Source organism: Xyrauchen texanus, chromosome 38 (genome assembly GCF_025860055.1).
Source record: "Xyrauchen texanus isolate HMW12.3.18 chromosome 38, RBS_HiC_50CHRs, whole genome shotgun sequence".
Lineage (NCBI taxonomy): Eukaryota > Metazoa > Chordata > Actinopteri > Cypriniformes > Catostomidae > Xyrauchen > Xyrauchen texanus.
The window spans coordinates 17,587,223-17,604,470 of NC_068313.1; the positions used below are offsets into that span (position 1 = coordinate 17,587,223).

General features: G+C 49.7%; 1 protein-coding gene across 6 annotated transcripts in view; it reads right to left on the reverse strand.

The window, feature by feature from the left end:
* The window catches only part of LOC127632010 (protein turtle homolog B-like), a 122,632-nt gene that overhangs the window by 84,766 nt on the left and 20,618 nt on the right, over positions 1-17,248 (reverse strand). For all 6 annotated transcript variants that reach the window (XR_007969038.1, XR_007969039.1, XM_052110462.1 and 3 more), the window contains exon 2: positions 8,073-8,270. Coding sequence is in view for 4 of the 6 variants with exons in the window: in XM_052110462.1 (XP_051966422.1) it covers positions 8,073-8,270 (198 nt within the window). In the remaining 2 variants the exon portion in view is untranslated. The remainder of the gene's footprint in view (positions 1-8,072; positions 8,271-17,248) is intronic.

The window sequence follows — 17,248 nt, forward strand, 5'->3', positions numbered from 1 at the left end:
GCTTGGTGTTGGACTCCATTGCTATTTGTCGCTGAGTTCTAACGACAAACTGCAGCCAGTGCTAGCCAGACATCACTTCAGTCTTTTGACTTCAGAGGATGAACTGATGCCAACTCCAACTGTAAGACATTGGATACTAAATATGTCACTGCCTGAACCTTGGATATAGGATGGACCTTACCGAAATTATTTGCTGGTGGAACTGCGATGCACCTCATTGATCTCTGCCTGCATCACCTTTGTCTATTGATGGACTACACTCTTGAAATGGAATATATTGACCATCATTTAATTGCCAAAAAAAGCCTTCATCAGCCAACTAACAAAGGACAATGCATATATGTGTACTTCTGCAGTTAATCCAGGATGGACTTCAAAGACATTAGTCATTAATATTGTTATGTCTTGTCTTGTCTTGTCATGGTATGTCTCGTTTCTGTTCTTTCCCTCTACTCTGTCGCCCTCTGCTGATCGTTATATGTTACTTTCCCTTTCCTTTCTCTCCTCTTCCAGCTGTTCCTCATCTCCCCTGAATTCCTCGTTAATTCTCTTCCCACCTGTTCCCTCTTTCCTCTGATTAGCTCTCTACTTCTCTCCCTGCTCTCGCTGCGTTCTTTGTCGGATTCTCACTAGAGTTTCTCTCACAAGAAGCAAACTACAGTCTTGTTTGTCTCTGTCCAGAGTCCTGTCCTGTTGGCATCTGCCGTTCATCACTATCCGTTCTCTGCTAACCATCTCCACTATTTCTACCCAGTTCTTCTGACGCTACAAGAGAGTTGGTATCCGCTATCTATCCACGACTCCGGTCGGCCCCTGGGGAGACCCGCAGCCTGTAGCTGCTTCACTGCATACCCTGAGTGTTGCCCAAGGACTCGCTCTGAAGCTACCTAAGGAAGCACTTGTTTTGTTCTGTTTATTATCGCCCCCTCTGCGGGTTGTTTGTTTGTATACCTCTCAAGGAGAAAACTTTGTGTTCTTCATTATTGCTTCCTGAACAATCATTAAAAGACTTTGGTTACATCGCTTTTGGGTCCTCACTTACCTACTTAACAGAAGAATCCGACCAAGATGGACCCAGCGACCCCGGCCTCGCTCCAGTCAGCCGTCGAGATCCAGGGAGCGATGTTGGGCAGACATGAGGCAGAGCTGTCTGCGGCGCGGCACACCGTTGAGAGCCTGGCTGCTCAGGTCTCCGATCTCACGAGACAGATACTTCTTCGCCCTGAGCCACCGGTCGCCCCCAGGGCTCCCGAGCCTCCGGAACCCAGGATTAATAACCCGCCGTGCTATGCTGGTGAGCCATCTGAATGCCGCGCGTTTCTCACCCAGTGTGACATTGTTTTTTCTCTCCAGCCCACTACTTATTCCCAGAGCAGAGCCTGTATCGCCTACGTGATATCTCTCCTTTCTGGACGGGCTCGAGAGTGGGGAACGACCATCTGGGAGGCGGAGGCTGAATGTACTAACTGTTATCGGGATTATAAGGAGGAGATGATACAGGTTTTTGACCGCTCCGTTTTTGGTGAAGAGGCTTCCCGGGTCCTGTCGTCGTTGCGTCAGGGTAAGCGATCCATTACTGACTACTCCATTGAGTTCCAGACTCTTGCTGCCTCCTGCGACTGGAACGAGCCGGCGCTGCTCGCCCGTTTTCTGGAGGGTCTCTGCGCGGAGGTTAAGGACGAGATTCTTTCCCGCGAGGTTCCTTCCAGCATGGATTCCGTGATTGAGCTCGCCATTCGCCTAGAGAGACGGTTCGACCGTCATCGCCGAGTTCGTGATCAGGAGTCCACATTTTCCTTTGCTCCCCTCTCCGCAGCACTACCATCCTCCTCCACCACCTTAGCTTCTGAGCCCATGCAGCTGGGAGGCATCCGCATTTCGGCTAAGGAAAAGGAGAGGAGAATCACCCACCGTCTCTGCCTCTATTGCGGTTCTGCTACTCACTTTGTTACCTCCTGCCCGGTAAAAGCCAGAGCTCGCCAGTAAGAGGAGAGCTACTGGTGATCGCTACAACTCTGGTCTCTCCCTCGAGGTCTTGCACTACCTTTCCCGTCCATCTCCGCTGGACCGGTTCTTCTGCCAACTGCAGGGCTTTGATTGACTCTGGGGCGGAGGGCTACTTCATGGACGAGACCTGGGCTCGGGAACATGGTATCCCCCTCATGGACTTAAAGGAGTCCACGGCCCTGTTTGCCTTGGACGGTAGTTCTCTCCCCAAGATTCAGCGTGAGACGTTACCTTTGACCCTCACTGTCTCCTGTAATCATAGCGAGACCATTTCTTTTTTTATTTTTCAGTCCCCTTTCGCCCCTATTGTTTTAGGCCATCCCTGGCTAGTTCGACATAATCCCTCTATTAATTGGTCTAAGAATACTATCCTTTCGTGGAATGTCTCTTGTCATGTGGAATGTTTAATGTCTGCTGTTCCCCCTATGTCCTCTGTCTCTTTTTCTCAGGAGGAGCCTGGTGATTTGTCGGGGGTGCCGGAGGAGTATCACGATCTGCGGACGGTGTTCTGTCGGTCCCGGGCCACTTCTCTTCCTCCGCATCGTTCGTATGATTGTAATATCGAACTTCGTCCGGGAACCACTCCCCCCCCGGGGAAGACTTTACTCGCTGTCGGCTCCCGAACGTCAGGCTCTCGAGGATTATTTATCTGTAGCTCTCGATGCTCTTGTCCCCTCCTCCTCTCCCGCCAGGGCGGGGTTTTTTTTGTTCAAAAGAAGGATGGTTCCTTGCGCCCCTGCATTGATTATCGAGGGCTGAATGACATAACAGTTAAGAATAGTTACCCGCTCCCTCCTATGTCATCAGCTTTCGAGATCTTGCACGGAGCTACGTTTTTTACTAAGTTGGACCTGCGTAATGCTTACCATCTTGTACGCATTAGGGAGGGGGACGAGTGGAAGACGCGTTTAACACTCCATTAGGGCACTTTGAATATCGGGTTCTTCCTTTCGGCCTCGTTAACGCCCCAGCTGTCTTTCAGGCACTAATTAATGACGTCCTGAGAGATATGCTGAACATCTTTGTTTTCGTTTACCTCGACGATATCCTGATTTTCTCACCGTCACTCCAAGTTCATGTCCAGCATGTTCGTTGCGTCCTCCAGCGCCTATTAGAGAACCGTCTTTACGTGAAGGCTGAGAAATGCACTTTCCATGCCACCTCCGTAAGTTTTCTCGGCTCTGTCATTTCTGCAGAGGGTATTAGAATGGATTCCGCTAAGGTCCAAGCCGTTTTAGATTGGCCTGTACCTAAGTCGCGCGTCGAGCTGCAGCGCTTTCTCGGCTTCGCTAATTTCTATCGACGCTTCATCCGTAATTTCAGTCAGGTGGCTTCTCCCCTGACTGCCCTTACGTCCGTCAAGACGTGCTTTAGATGGTCTGTTTCCGCCCAGGGGGCTTTTGATCTTCTCAAGAACTGCTTTACGTCCGCGCCCATCCTTGTTACTCCTGATTTGTCCAGACAGTTCATGGTAGAGGTTGACGCGTCAGAGGTGGGCGTGGGAGCCATCCTTTCCCAACGCTCTCTCTCGGACAACAGGGTCCACCCTTGCGCGTACTTTTCTCATCGCCTGTCGCCGTCTGAACGTAACTACGATGTGGGTAACCACGAGCTGCTCGCCATCCGCCTAGCTCTAGGCGAATGGCGACAGTGGTTGGAAGGGGCGACCGTTCCTTTTGTCGTTTGGACTGACCATAGGAACCTAGAATACATTCGTTCTGCTAAACGACTTAATGCGCGCCAGGCTCTTTGGGCTCTGTTTTTCGCTCGATTTGATTTTGTTATTTCCTACCGCCCAGGCTCCAAGAACACCAAGCCTGATGCCTTATCACGTCTCTATTCCTCCGAGGTCTCCACGGACCCCGAGGGGATTCTCCCTGAGGGACGTATCGTTGGGTCGACTGTCTGGGGAATTGAGAGGCAGGTTAAACGAGCGCTCACTCTCACTCCTTCGCCGTGCACCTGTCCTAGACACCTTCTCTTTGTCCCTGCCCCTACCCGCCTGGCCGTCCATCAGTGGGCTCACTCGGCCAAGTTGGCTGGTCACCCCGGCGTTCGAGGCACGCTTGCTTCCATTCGCCAGCGTTTTTGGTGGCCCACTCGGGAACGTGACACGCGTCATTTCTTGGTGGCTTGCTCCGTCTGTGCGCAAACCAAGTCTGGGAACTCTCCTCCGGCCGGACTTCTCAGACCACTTCCTATTCCTTCTCGACCGTGGTCACACATCACCTTAGATTTCATCACCGGACTCCCTACATCGGCGGGCAAAACAGTCATTCTCACGGTTATCGATCGATTCTCTAAGGCGGCCCATTTTATCCCCCTCGCTAAGCTCCCCTCCGCTAAGGAGACGGTGCAAATTATCATCGAAAATGTTTTCAGAATTCATGGCCTCCCGTCTGATATTGTTTCGGATAGAGGTCCGCAGTTCACATCTCAGTTTTGGAGGGAATTTTGTCGCTTGATTGGGACTTCCGTCAGTCTCTCGTCCGGCTTCCACCCTCAATCTAACGGTCAAGCCGAACGGGCCAATCAGACTGTTGGTCGCATCTTGCGCAGCCTTTCTTTCCGTAACCCCGCGTCCTGGTCTGAGCACCTTCCCTGGGCAGAATACGGCCATAATTCGATTCCTTCGTCTGCTACCGGTCTGTCTCCTTTTCAGAGCAGCCTCGGGTACCAACCTCCGCTGTTCTCGTCTCAGCTCGCCGATTCCAGCGTCCCTTCCACTCAGGCTTTTGTCCAACGTTGCGAGCGCACCTGGAGGGGTGTCAGGTCAGCTCTTTGCCATTATAGGGACCAGACTGTGAGAGCAGCTAACAAGCGTAGAACTAAGAGCCCTAGATATTGTCGCGGCCAGAAGGTATGGCTTTCCACTCTCAACCTTCCCCTTAAGTCTGTCTCTCGTAAATTGACCCCGCGCTTCATCGGTCCGTTCCGTATCTCGCAGGTTATTAGTCCCGTCGCGGTGCGTCTTCTTCTCCCCCGCTATCTTCGCCGTGTCCACCCGGTCTTCCACGTCTCCTGTGTTAAGCCCGCTCTTCGCGCTCCCACTCGTCCCTCTTCTCTCCCCGTTCGTGTTGAAGGCGCTCCTATCTACAGGGTCCGCAAGATTCTGGACATGCGCGCTCGGGGTCGTGGTCATCAGTTTCTGGTGGATTGGGAGGGATACGGACCCGAGGAGAGAAGGACTGTTCGCTTATCGATGATTTCCTCCGTAACCGCCAGGTCTCCTCCTCGGAAGCGCCAGGGGGCGCTTGTTGAGGGAGGGGTACTGTCATGTCTTGTCTTGTCTTGTCATGGTATGTCTCGTTTCTGTTCTTTCCCTCTACTCTGTCACCCTCTGCTGATCGTTATATGTTACTTTCCCTTTCCTTTCTCTCCTCTTCCAGCTGTTCCTCATCTCCCCTGAATTCCTCGTTAATTCTCTTCCCACCTGTTCCCTCTTTCCTCTGATTAGCTCTCTACTTCTCTCCCTGCTCTCGCTGCGTTCTTTGTCAGATTCTCACTAGAGTTTCTCTCACAAGAAGCAAACTACAGTCTTGTTTGGCTCTGTCCAGAGTCCTGTCCTGTTGGCATCCGCCGTTCATCACTATCCGTTCTCTGCTAACCATCTCCACTATTTCTGCCCAGTTCTTCTGACGCTACAAGAGAGTTGGTATCCGCTATCTATCCACGACTCCGGTCGGCCCCTGGGGAGACCCGCAGCCTGTAGCCGCTTCACTGCATACCCTGAGTGTTGCCCAAGGACTCGCTCTGAAGCTACCTAAGGAAGCACTTGTTTTGTTCTGTTTATTATCGCCCCCTCTGCGGGTTGTTTGTTTGTATACCTCTCAAGGAGAAGACTTTGTGTTCTTCATTATTGCTTCCTGAACAATCATTAAAAGACTCTGTTTTTGGTTACATCACTTTTGGGTCCTCACTTACCTATTTAACAAATATTAAATTAAATAATTTTTTTTAAACACTGGACCGTAACACTTACTTAATTTACAAATTTTAAACCATGATTTACACTGCACACAAATAACTAATATTGGCATTATATTCATGTTGTATAGCCAGAGGGAAACTGGCCCTCACATGAGCCTGGTTTGTCCCAAGGTCATTATTCTCCATTAACCAACATCTTATTGAGTTTTGAGCTCCTTGCCACAGTTGCCTTCAGCTTGCTCAAAGGGGTTCTAAATACAAATATTATTTAATATTTAGACACAATTTAAATGTATAGATATTAGTTAAATTTTTTTGTTAACGCATGATTGCCTGGAAAGCTGCTTTGAAACGATGTACAGTATGTTGTGAAAAGTGCAATACTAATAATAATGACTTGACTTGGCTATATATATATATATATATTATAACTCAAATAAAAGCAAATAAAGAAACGTCCTCTCACTTTCAACTGCTTTTATTTTCAGCAAACATAACAAGTGTAAATACAGTATTTGTATGAACATAAAACTAAGACATAAACTGAACAAGTTTCACAGACATGTGACTAAAAGAAATGGAATAATGTGTCCCTAAACAAAGGGGGGGGGTCAAAAGTAACAGTCAGTATCGGGTGTGGCCACCAGCTGCATTAAGTATTGTAGTGCATCTCCTCCACATGGACTGCACCAGATTTGCCAGTTCTTGCTGTGAGATGTTACCCCAAGATGTTACCAAGGCACTTGCAAGTTCCCAGACATTTCGGGATGGAATGGCCCTAGCCCTCATGTCTGGGACCAACAGTATTGACATTGCAATGTATTGCCCTGGCCACATCTGCAGTCCTCATGCCTCCAAGCTGCATGCCTAAGGGATGTTCAAGCAGATGAGCAGGGACCCTTGGCATCTTTCTTTTGGTGTTTTAGTGTCCAAGGTCTCTTTAGTGTCCTAAGATTTTATAACTATGACTTGAATTGCCTACCGTCTGTAAGCTGTTAGTGTCTTAATGACTATTCCACAGGTGCATGTTCATTATTTGTTTATGGTTCATTGAACAAGCATGGAAACAATGTTTAAACCCTTTAGAATAAAGATCTGTAAAGTTATTTGGATTTTTATTCATTTAGATATAAAATACAGTGTCCTTAAAAAGGGAAGTTTTTTTTGTTTAGTTTATATATATATATATATATTATACAAATAAAAATGACTTGACTAATATATATATATATATATATATATATATATATATATATATATATATATATTATACAGTACATTATAATAATATACAGAACAATAAAGTGTGGCATACCTGTCAAGTAATCAAATAATCTGCCATGTGTAGTGGAGAGTGTGTGCTTTGAGAAGTGCTGACAATAGGTGATTTTTCACCCAGGCGGCCAGCAGACGATCTGCAGTAATTAAGATTCTATAATGTACTTTGAAAGAGACTGAATGCCATGATAGCAAGCAGCCATTACTAAAGCTTTTCACAATCCATGTCAAGAGCTGTTCAGGCTCTTTTTCTCTGCCTTGGACAAGAGAATTTCAAGTTAAGTAATAAACTATAAATTGTGATTCCATTCAACCTTACAAAAAATGAGTACATTAGATCATTAGCAACACTTGTTAGCCTGTTTAAATAAAATACTACTTTTGTTATACAAACTTCAGAATTAATTTAAAGGTAAAGTGTGGTTGCTGTGCCACTAGCATCACCAACAACTGTTTTCAAACAGTCTTCCTAAACTCTTCTACTGCCCGGATGGATGGATGGATGGATGGATAGATTTCAAAATTAGGATTAGTGCATCCAAAATCATAGTAATCTGATGGTGTAATACTTTGGGTAGATTTTTGAATCATGCAACTATGCATGCTTTTTGGATGACTAATGGCAATAACTGCCTGCTCTACAGAAGAGGATTGGTTTGCAATGGTTCACTGATGTGCTAACAAAATGCAATTTTTTAACCTTTCAATGCATCCTAATGCTGAAGTAGTGGCCTATTTCAAACATAAAAGTTTACCATCTCAATTGCAGCGCATCCTTTTTTATTTTTGCAATTATACTTTAAATAGTATTCAAATTGGGATTCAATCCTAGATTAATTAACAATGCCAGTGCTTACCAGCATACTCAGGGTCCACATGAGGAGGATAGAATCGGAAGTTGATGAAGAAGGGGATAGGCACACCGAATTTGAACCACTCCACCACATAGGGAGTCTGCTGGCCATTTAGGGGATGGCTCACATCACATCCCAGAACAACACTCTCTCCTGCACGGGCCGTCACAAACTGAGGCTCCTCTCTCACTCCGTGGGCACCTGCACACAGGAAACATACAGACACAAAGATTCAGCACAGTGTACTGTATAATATATAACAATTGTAACGCACACAAGTTGAGACAGTCACAATGTAAGTCAAAAACTGCGTTTATTTGCAGGCAGGCAAAAGTACATACAAGGGGCAAATCCAATGAAGAGTAGTCGTGGGAAGCGTAGGGTCAAGAGCCGGGGACTCAAAAAGATGAACAAGGGGGCAGATCTAGTGAGGGAGGTGAACGATAGCGGGGGTCGAAGTGGGGAAAACAGTTAACAACTATGGACAAGACAAGACGGGATAAGCGGGAGCGAAAGACAGGGAAACGAGAGGAATAGGGAGTTGGCAAGCTACGAGGGTAATCAAGAGTGGGGAAGTCAAAACTAGACGCGACTAGCGAGGGTCAAAACACGGGAATCTAAATACAATAACCAACCCTAAACAAACGAAAGACTAGTGAGTTATATAGGGGCGAGTGCAGGTGTGAACAATGACAGGTGACGAGACGAGTGCAGGTGAAACTAATATGTGGGGATAGAAAGCGCGTGAGTGCAAGGTGGTCATAATGTTCAGGCTGAAGAGCCGAGTGCGCCAGAGGGGAGATCGCTTACTGAGCGAGAGCTCGTAAAAGCAAAACGGGCGTGGAAGCCCGATGGAGGAAAAAGAGCGCTCAGGCTCAGGGGGCGGAGCGAGGGAGCGGGAAGCGAGCACGCTCGCGGAGTGCCTGTGTGTGAGACGGGAGATAGTGTGCGTGTGTGAGGAAGCTGAGATGGGGCAGAGGAAAGGGGTTCATGACAGTACTCCCCCCTCTGAAAAGGACGGCTCCTGACGGCCACGCTGGGTTGCGTGGAGCGCGATAGAACAGAACGAGCGTGTGAGCTCGGGGGAACAGAACGAGCGTGTGAGCTCGCGGGGAACAGAACGAGCGTGTGAGCTCGCGGGGAACAGAACGAGCGTGTGAGCTCGCGGGGAACAGAACGAGCGTGTGAGCTCATGGGGAACAGAAACACACAAAACACACAAACCATATGGGGACAGAAGGCATAAAGGAAAAATGAAACAGTCCATGGGGGTCAAATGGGCAGTTCAATGCAAGGTCAAGGGGAACATAGTGGACAGGCGGGTGGTCGGGAGATCTGGGGGCAGCCTTAGGGCAGAGACTGGGTCAGGAGGTCTGGAAGGAGACTGGAGGACAGGGACTGGGTCCGGGGTCTGGAAGGTGACCACCGGACAGGAATAGGGTCCGGAGGCCAGGGAAGAGGCCACAGGACAGGTAGAGGAACGGTAACAAGGGGAGCAGGCAAGACCCAGTGAGGAAAGGTTTCAGGGGGCGGAGCCGTGAAAGGCGGAGTCGTGGAGGACTTGGGAGACTGAGCCTTGGAAGGCGGAGCCATGAGAGACTCGGCAGGCGGGGAATTGAGAGACCGAAGAGGCGGCGCCGAGGGAGGCTCAGGAGACGGGGCCGAGGAAGGCTCAGGAGATGGAGCCGAGGGAGGTGGAGTCGCAGGAGGCCCCAGGGACGAGGCCCTGGTGGGCTCTGGAGGTGGAGCCGAAGGAGGCTTTAGGGGCGAAGGCCTGGAAGGCTCCGGAGGTGGAGCCGAAGGAGGCTTTAGGGGCGAGGGCCTGGAAGGCTCTGGAGGTGGAGCCAAGGGGGGCTTTAGGGGCGAAGGCCTGGAAGGCTCTGGAAGTGGAGCCCATGGAGGTGGCGCCGTGGGTGGTGGCGCCGTAGAAGGCTCCAGGAGTGAAGCCCTGGTAGGCTCTGGAGGTGGAGCCAAGGGAGGCTTTAGAGGCGGAGCCGCAGGAGGCTCCAGAGGCGAATCTCTAGAAGGCTCTGGAGTCTTAGGGAGCAGAGCTGTAGGAGGCTCGGGTGGTGGAGCCGTGGAAGGCTCAAGAGGCGGAGCCTTAGGAAGCTCTGGAGTCTTTGGGAGCAGAGCCATGAGAGGCTCGGGAGGTGGAGCCGTAGGAGGCTCGAGAGGCGGAGCCGTAGGAGGCTCGAGAGGCGAATCTCTAGAAGGCTCTGGAGTCTTAGGGAGCAGAGCTGTAGGAGGCTCGGGTGGTGGAGCCGTGGAAGGCTCAAGAGGCGGAGCCTTAGGAAGCTCTGGAGTCTTTGGGAGCAGAGCCATGAGAGGCTCGGGAGGTGGAGCCGTAGGAGGCTCTGGAGGGGAGCCGTAGGAGGCTCGGGAGGCAGAGCCATAGGAGCCTCTAGTGGCCGAGCCCTGGGAGGCTCGGGAGGTGGAGCCGTAGGAGGCTCTGGAGGGGAGCCGTAGGAGGCTCGGGAGGCAGAGCCATAGGAGCCTCTAGTGGCCGAGCCCTGGGAGGCTCGGGAGGTGGAGCCGTAGGAGGCTCTGGAGGGGAGCCCTGGGAGGCTCGAGAGGCTTGAGGGGGAGCCTTGAAAGACTCGAGAGACGAAGCCCTGAGAGGCTTGAGAGGAGGAGGAGCCCTGAAAGACTCGAGAGGGGGAGCCCTGAGAGGCTTGAGAGGGGGAGGAGCCCTGAGAGACTCGAGGGGCGGAGCCCTGAGAGGCGGAGGAGCCCTGAGAGACTCGAGAGGGGACGCCCTGAGAGGCGGAGGAGCCCTGAGAGACTCGAGAGGCAAAGCCGTGAGAGGCTTGAGGGGTGGAGCCATGAAAGACTCTAGGGATGGAGCCCTGAAAGACTCGAGAGGCGAAGCCGTGAGAGGCTTGAGGGGTGGAGCCATGAAAGACTCGAGGGATGGAGCCCTGAGAGACTCGAGAGGCGAAGCCGTGAGAGGCTTGAGGGGTGGAGCCATGAAAGACTCGAGAGGCGAAGCCGTGAGAGGCTTGAGGGGTGGAGCCATGAAAGACTCGAGGGATGGAGCCTTGAGAGACTCGAGAGGCGAAGCCGTGAGAGGCTTGAGGGGTGGAGCCATGAAAGACTCGAGGGATGGAGCCTTGAGAGACTCGAGAGGCGAAGCCGTGAGAGGCTTGAGGGGTGGAGCCATGAAAGACTCGAGGGATGGAGCCTTGAGAGACTCGAGAGGCGAAGCCATGAGAGGCTTGAGGGGTGGAGCCATGAAAGACTCGAGGGATGGAGCCTTGAGAGACTCGAGAGGCGAAGCCGTGAGAGGCTTGAAGGGTGGAGCCCTGAGGGACTTGAGGGGTAGAGCTCTGGGAGGCTCGTGAGGAGGAGCCCTAGGAGGCTCGTGAGGCGGAGCCCGGGAGGGCTCAGAGGGGCGAGCAGAACCCGGCAGAGCCGTGGGAGACTCTGAGGGCGGAGCAGAACCCGGCAGAGCCGTGGGAGACTCTGAGGGCGGAGCAGAGGTCTGCAGAGCCGTGGGAGACTCCGAGGGCGGAGCAGAGGTCTGCAGAGCCGTGGGAGACCCTGAGGGCGGAGCAGAGGTCTGCAGAGCTGTGGGAGACTCTGCGGGACCCTCTGCGGTCTTGAGCACAAGACGAGACTGGGGAGAAGGGGCCCTCTTCCTTCTCTTACGTCTTCGGCCAACAGGGGACGTGGCCATGGGGACGGTCGAGGCTACAGGCCCTGGCTCGCTGACCGTGGCAGACATGGGCGCTGGCTCGTTGGCCGTGGCGGGCATGGGCGCTGGCTCGTTGGCCGTGGCGGGCATGGGCGCTGGCTCGTTGGCCGTGGCGGGCATGGGCGCTGGCTCGTTGGCCGTGGCGGGCATGGGCGCTGGCTCGTTGGCCGTGGCGGGCATGGGCGCTGACTCGCTGGCCGTGCCAGGCTTCGAGGCTGGGGCCGTGACAGGCCTCGTGACTGGGGCCGTGTCAGGCTTAGGGACTGGGGCCGTGTCAGGCTTAGGGACTGGGGCCGTGTCAGGCTTAGGGACTGGGGCCGTGTCAGGCTTCGAGACGGGGGCCGTGTCAGGCTTCGAGACGGGGGCCGTGTCAGGCTTCGAGACGGGGCCGTGTCAGGCTTCGAGACGGGGCCGTGGTAGGCTTCGAGACGGGGTCTTGGTGTGGAGCGCTGGTTCAGTGTCTGCCTCCCCACAGTGAACGAGGAACCAGAGTACAGTAGGGCGAGGTCAATAAACTGAGCCAGGTTAAGGGGACAGCGACCACCAGGCATTAATGATGAGGTTGGCTCATTCAGACCACATTGAAAAATGGTCTTCAGAGCCACCTCATTAAATTTCACCTGGTACGCCAGGACACAAAAATCCATAATATAAGCCTCCACGGTTTGGCTCCCTGACGCAAACCCACGAGTTGGGCCGCTGGGTCCATAATGTCGCTGCCTTGCATAGAAACCCCTTGGTCTGCGTCGGAAGAGCCATAAAACCTCTCCGGGGTGGAGAGTTCACGGCGCTCAGACATGCATAAACGGGCTCAGGGGCAGACACAGGTGAAACCGGGTAAAAAAATCAGAAATAGCGCATACCTGCTGCCCCTGGGCCGTGAGCGCGTGGTCATCTCTCCACACTGTAGCTCCGCGCCCGAATGTGACGTGCACCTCCGCTCTAGTGAGCTGCGCGACTCCTTAGCGTGGGGCATTGTGACTGTCAACGGTGAGGTTGGTTATTTTGTAACGCACACAAGTTGAGACAGTCACAATGTAAGTCAAAAACTGCGTTTATTTGCAGGCAGGCAAAAGTACATACAAGGGGCAAATCCAATGAAGAGTAGTCGTGGGAAGCGTAGGGTCAAGAGCCGGGAATCAAAGAGATGAACAAGGGGGCAGATCTAGTGAGGGAGGTGAACGATAGCGGGGGTCGAAGTGGGGAAAACAGTTAACAACTATGGACAAGACAAGACGGGATAAGCGGGAGCGAAAGACAGGGAAACGAGAGGAATAGGGAGTTGGCAAGCTACGAGGGTAATCAAGAGTGGGGAAGTCAAAACTAGACGCGACTAGCGAGGGTCAAAACACGGGAATCTAAATACAATAACCAACCCTAAACAAACGAAAGACTAGTGAGTTATATAGGGGCGAGTGCAGGTGTGAACAATGACAGGTGACGAGACGAGTGCAGGTGAAACTAATATGTGGGGATAGAAAGCGCGTGACTGCAAGGTGGTCATAATGTTCAGGCTGAAGAGCCGAGTGCGCCAGAGGGGGGAGATCGTTTACGAGCGAGAGCTCGTAAAAGCAAAACCGGGCGTGGAAGCCCGATGGAGGAAAAAGAGCGTTCGCGCTCAGGGGGCGGAGCGAGGGAGCGGGAAGCGAGCACGCTCGCGGAGTGCCTGTGTGCGAGACGGGAGATAGTGTGCGTGTGTGAGGAAGCTGAGATGGGGCAGAGGAAAGGGGTTCATGACAACAATGTGGAAAAAAAAAATTCTACAGCTCTGATATGACACAAGTATGAGCTAGTTTCACTGGAAATATGAGTCCTTGTTAGCCACAATTTTCCCTAAAATCTACAAAACAATTTTTATGTGAACTTGGCTAGTTTCCTAAATGCTGGACTTGTGAAAGTTCTCAGGTGATTATTATTTCAAAGGAACGGCCAAGTAGTTGAACAGTTCTGTTTACCATTAATGAGATGACAAAAGGCTTATCTACACACCCCATTGATCTCAGCTAATTCCCGCTTGTATGGCTTTTACAATAGAGAAGCCAGAGTTTTAGCAATCAATGCATAATCATGTCACATGCCTATGAGTGACCTATTGGAATGCTAAAGGTCATTGTACCTGCCTCAGCAGAAAATATATTGGGGGAATGGATTTTCTTCAGCTAGCTCCACAATGCCCATTGAGCAACCTTCCCTCTATCAGAGTTAGCTTGACTTCAGCGCCTCAGTGAAGGGAAAAATCACCTCCGGGATCAAAAGAACTTGCTGATGGTGCACCTTCCACCACAGACACATTGTAAAGAAAAGAAGTGTTTCAGTAACAGGACAAATGCAAGAAAAATTAGGTTACAAATAGGAATGCACAAAACAACATCTTTTCAAAATCTAATAGTCGGCGGGTTTCCTGAATGTCTAGTTGACTAATTGCTCTTAAGGAAGCCCTGTGTTATTAGGCTGGTATGGGATCACCAGACACTGATTGGGGGCTTTTACATAAGACACATGTTTTTAAAGTTAGACTATGTTTTACTTGAAACACGGTATTCAAAATGCAACGATCATGGTGGCATGCTCACAAAACATTGAGAAACATGTATGGATGTAGTGGCAGTGCTTGAAAGGTAATGAATTTAAGGAAAGCATTTTCAAGAGGGTTTCATTATGCAAACTGTATCGGGGGCCTTTCACAAAGAACACATAATGACTTGCATTAATATACAGTATAAACAAAGTATACATATGATGCAACAAACAAAATGCCAGTGTCTCGAGGCATGTTTTTAGAAGTTCTTTAACTTTGGCACGGCTTCTTAGAAATGCTGCACTCATAGCATGCGATGCAGAAAAGCAGTGAGACACATTGCAATGGTCAAAGACGTCTGTTTAGCATCACAATTAAAAATATCCAAACTAAAAATCAAATATAAGAAAAACATTTAGATGAACTTAAGATGAATTGCTTATGTTGTACCCTTCCTCACTTTGTAAGTCGCTTTGGATAAAAGTATCTGCTAAATGAATAAATGTAAATGTAAATTCAACCTCAATAATCAACTTGTTGGTTGTTGAATGACGAATCAATCATCGTGACCCATCCTTGGTTACAAAAACCTTTCTTTCTTCCTACATAAATTCATGATTTTGTTTACCAGCTTTAATCAGCTTTATCCAATAGAAGAGTTAATCCACTTTATTTGATTTGGCTAACACAGCTTTTGGATTGCCGATTTAATCAAATTACTATTTTTCCAAAGCAGAGCTGGGTCCTTCAGTCAAGGATCCCAGGCCACGAAATCCTCGCTACTATTGTGAGTACAGAAGGGTGCAAAGCACCACAAAGATAGCAGCTTAGCATTAATGAGAGACCAAGAGGGTGCATGTATACTCATAAACTTAAAGCACCCTGCACATGAGCATTTCAGCCAGACATAAATATGGGTCAGGCAGCCCCATGTTTAGCCTTGTTAGAAAAGGCTAATTGTCATCTAGTAACACTTTCTCCCACTTGATGGGGAGCTTATTAGAAAAAATTTATAGATCAAGGTCTGCACATTGTAATATCATGTAATTAACACTTTGCATTGTGTGCTAACTAGAAATACAGATGAATTTGGACAGTTCCTTTTTATACCGATCAGCCACAACATTAAAACCACCTGCCTAATATCATGTAGGTCCCCCTCATGCCACCAAAACAGCTCTGAGCCATCAAGGTATGGACTCCACAAGACCTCCTGTGGGGTCTTGTGGAGGTGTCCTGTGGTATCTGACCAAGACGTTAGCAGCAGATTCTTTAAATCCTGTACATTGCAAGGTAGGTCCTCCATGGATCAGACTTATGGGTCCAGCACATACCAAAGATGCTCAATTGAATTGAGATCTGGGAAAATTGGAGGCCAATTCAAAACCTTGAACTCTTTGTCATGTTCCTCAACAAATCCTGAAAATATTTTGCAGTGTGGCAGGGCACATTATCCTGCTGAAAGAGGCCACTGCCATCAGGAAATCCCGTTGCCATGAAGGGATGTACGTGGTGTGCAACAATCTTTAGGTAGGTGGTATGTGTCAAAGCAACATCCACATTAATGCCAGCACCCAAGGTTTCCCAGCTGAACATTGCCCAGAGCATTACACTGCCTCAGCCAGCCTGCCTTCTTCCCATAGTGCCTCCTGCTGCCATCTCGTCCCCAGGTAAACGAAGCACACACACCTGGTCATCCACATGATATAAAAACATAGGAGTGGTGGTGGCGTAGTGGGCTAATGCACACAACTGTTAAGCAGAAGGTCGCTGGTTCGATCCCCACAGCCACCACCATTGTGTCCTTGAGCAAGGCACTTAACTCCATGTTGCTCTGGGGGGATTGTCCCTGTAATAAGTGCACTGTAAGTCACTTTGGATAAAAGCATCTGCCTTTTTTTACATAAATGTAAATGTAAATGTAAAGAAAATGTGATACATCAGACCAGGTCACCTTTGCTCCATGGTCCAGTTCTGATGCTCACATGCCCATTGTATGTGCTTTTGGTGGTGGACAGGGGTCAGCATGGGCACTTTGACTGGTCTGCGGCTACGCAGCCCCATACGCACCAAGCTGCGATGCACTGTGTGTTCTGACACCTTTATATCAAGGTCAGAGTTACGTTTTTCAGCAATTTGTGCTACAGTAGCTCTTCTGGTTGATTGGACCAGACGGGCTAGCCTTCGCTCCCCACATGCATCAATGAGCCTTGGGCGCCCATGACCCTGTCGCAGATTCACCGCTTGTACTACCTTGGACAACTTTTGATAGGCACTAACCACTGCATACCGGGAACAACCCACAAGACCTGCCAATTTGGAGATGCTCTGACCCAGTCGTCTAGCCATCACAATTTGGCCCATGTCAAAGTCGCTCAGATCCTTACACTTGCCCATTTTTCCTGCTTCCAACACATGAAATTCAAGAACTGACTGTTCACTTGCTACCTAATATGTCCCACTCCTTGACAGGTAACATTGAAACGAGATAATAAATGTGATTCACTTCACCTGTCGGTGGTTTTAATGTTGTGGCTGATCAGTGTATATTCACTACATGGTTTAGCCTTAATACTCTGAAATAACTTATTTTTGTACCTAAAGGGATAGTTCACCCAAAAATGAAAATTCTCTCATACCATCCCAGATGTGCATGACTTTCTTTCTTTTGCAGAACACAAATTAAGGCTTTTAGAAGAATATCTCAGTTCTGTTGATCCTCACAATGAAAGTAATTGGTGACCAGAAATCAGAAGGTCCAAAAAGGACATAAAGGCAGCATAAAAGTAATCCATATGACTCCAGTGGTTTAATCTTCTTAGGCGATTTGATAAGTGTGGGTGAGAAACAGATCAATATTTAAGCCCTATTTACTATTAAACTCCACCTTTGACCAGCCCCAAACAGAAGGTTTTTCAATCAAAAACGACTTAAATATTGATCTGTAACTCTTATGAGTATTATGAA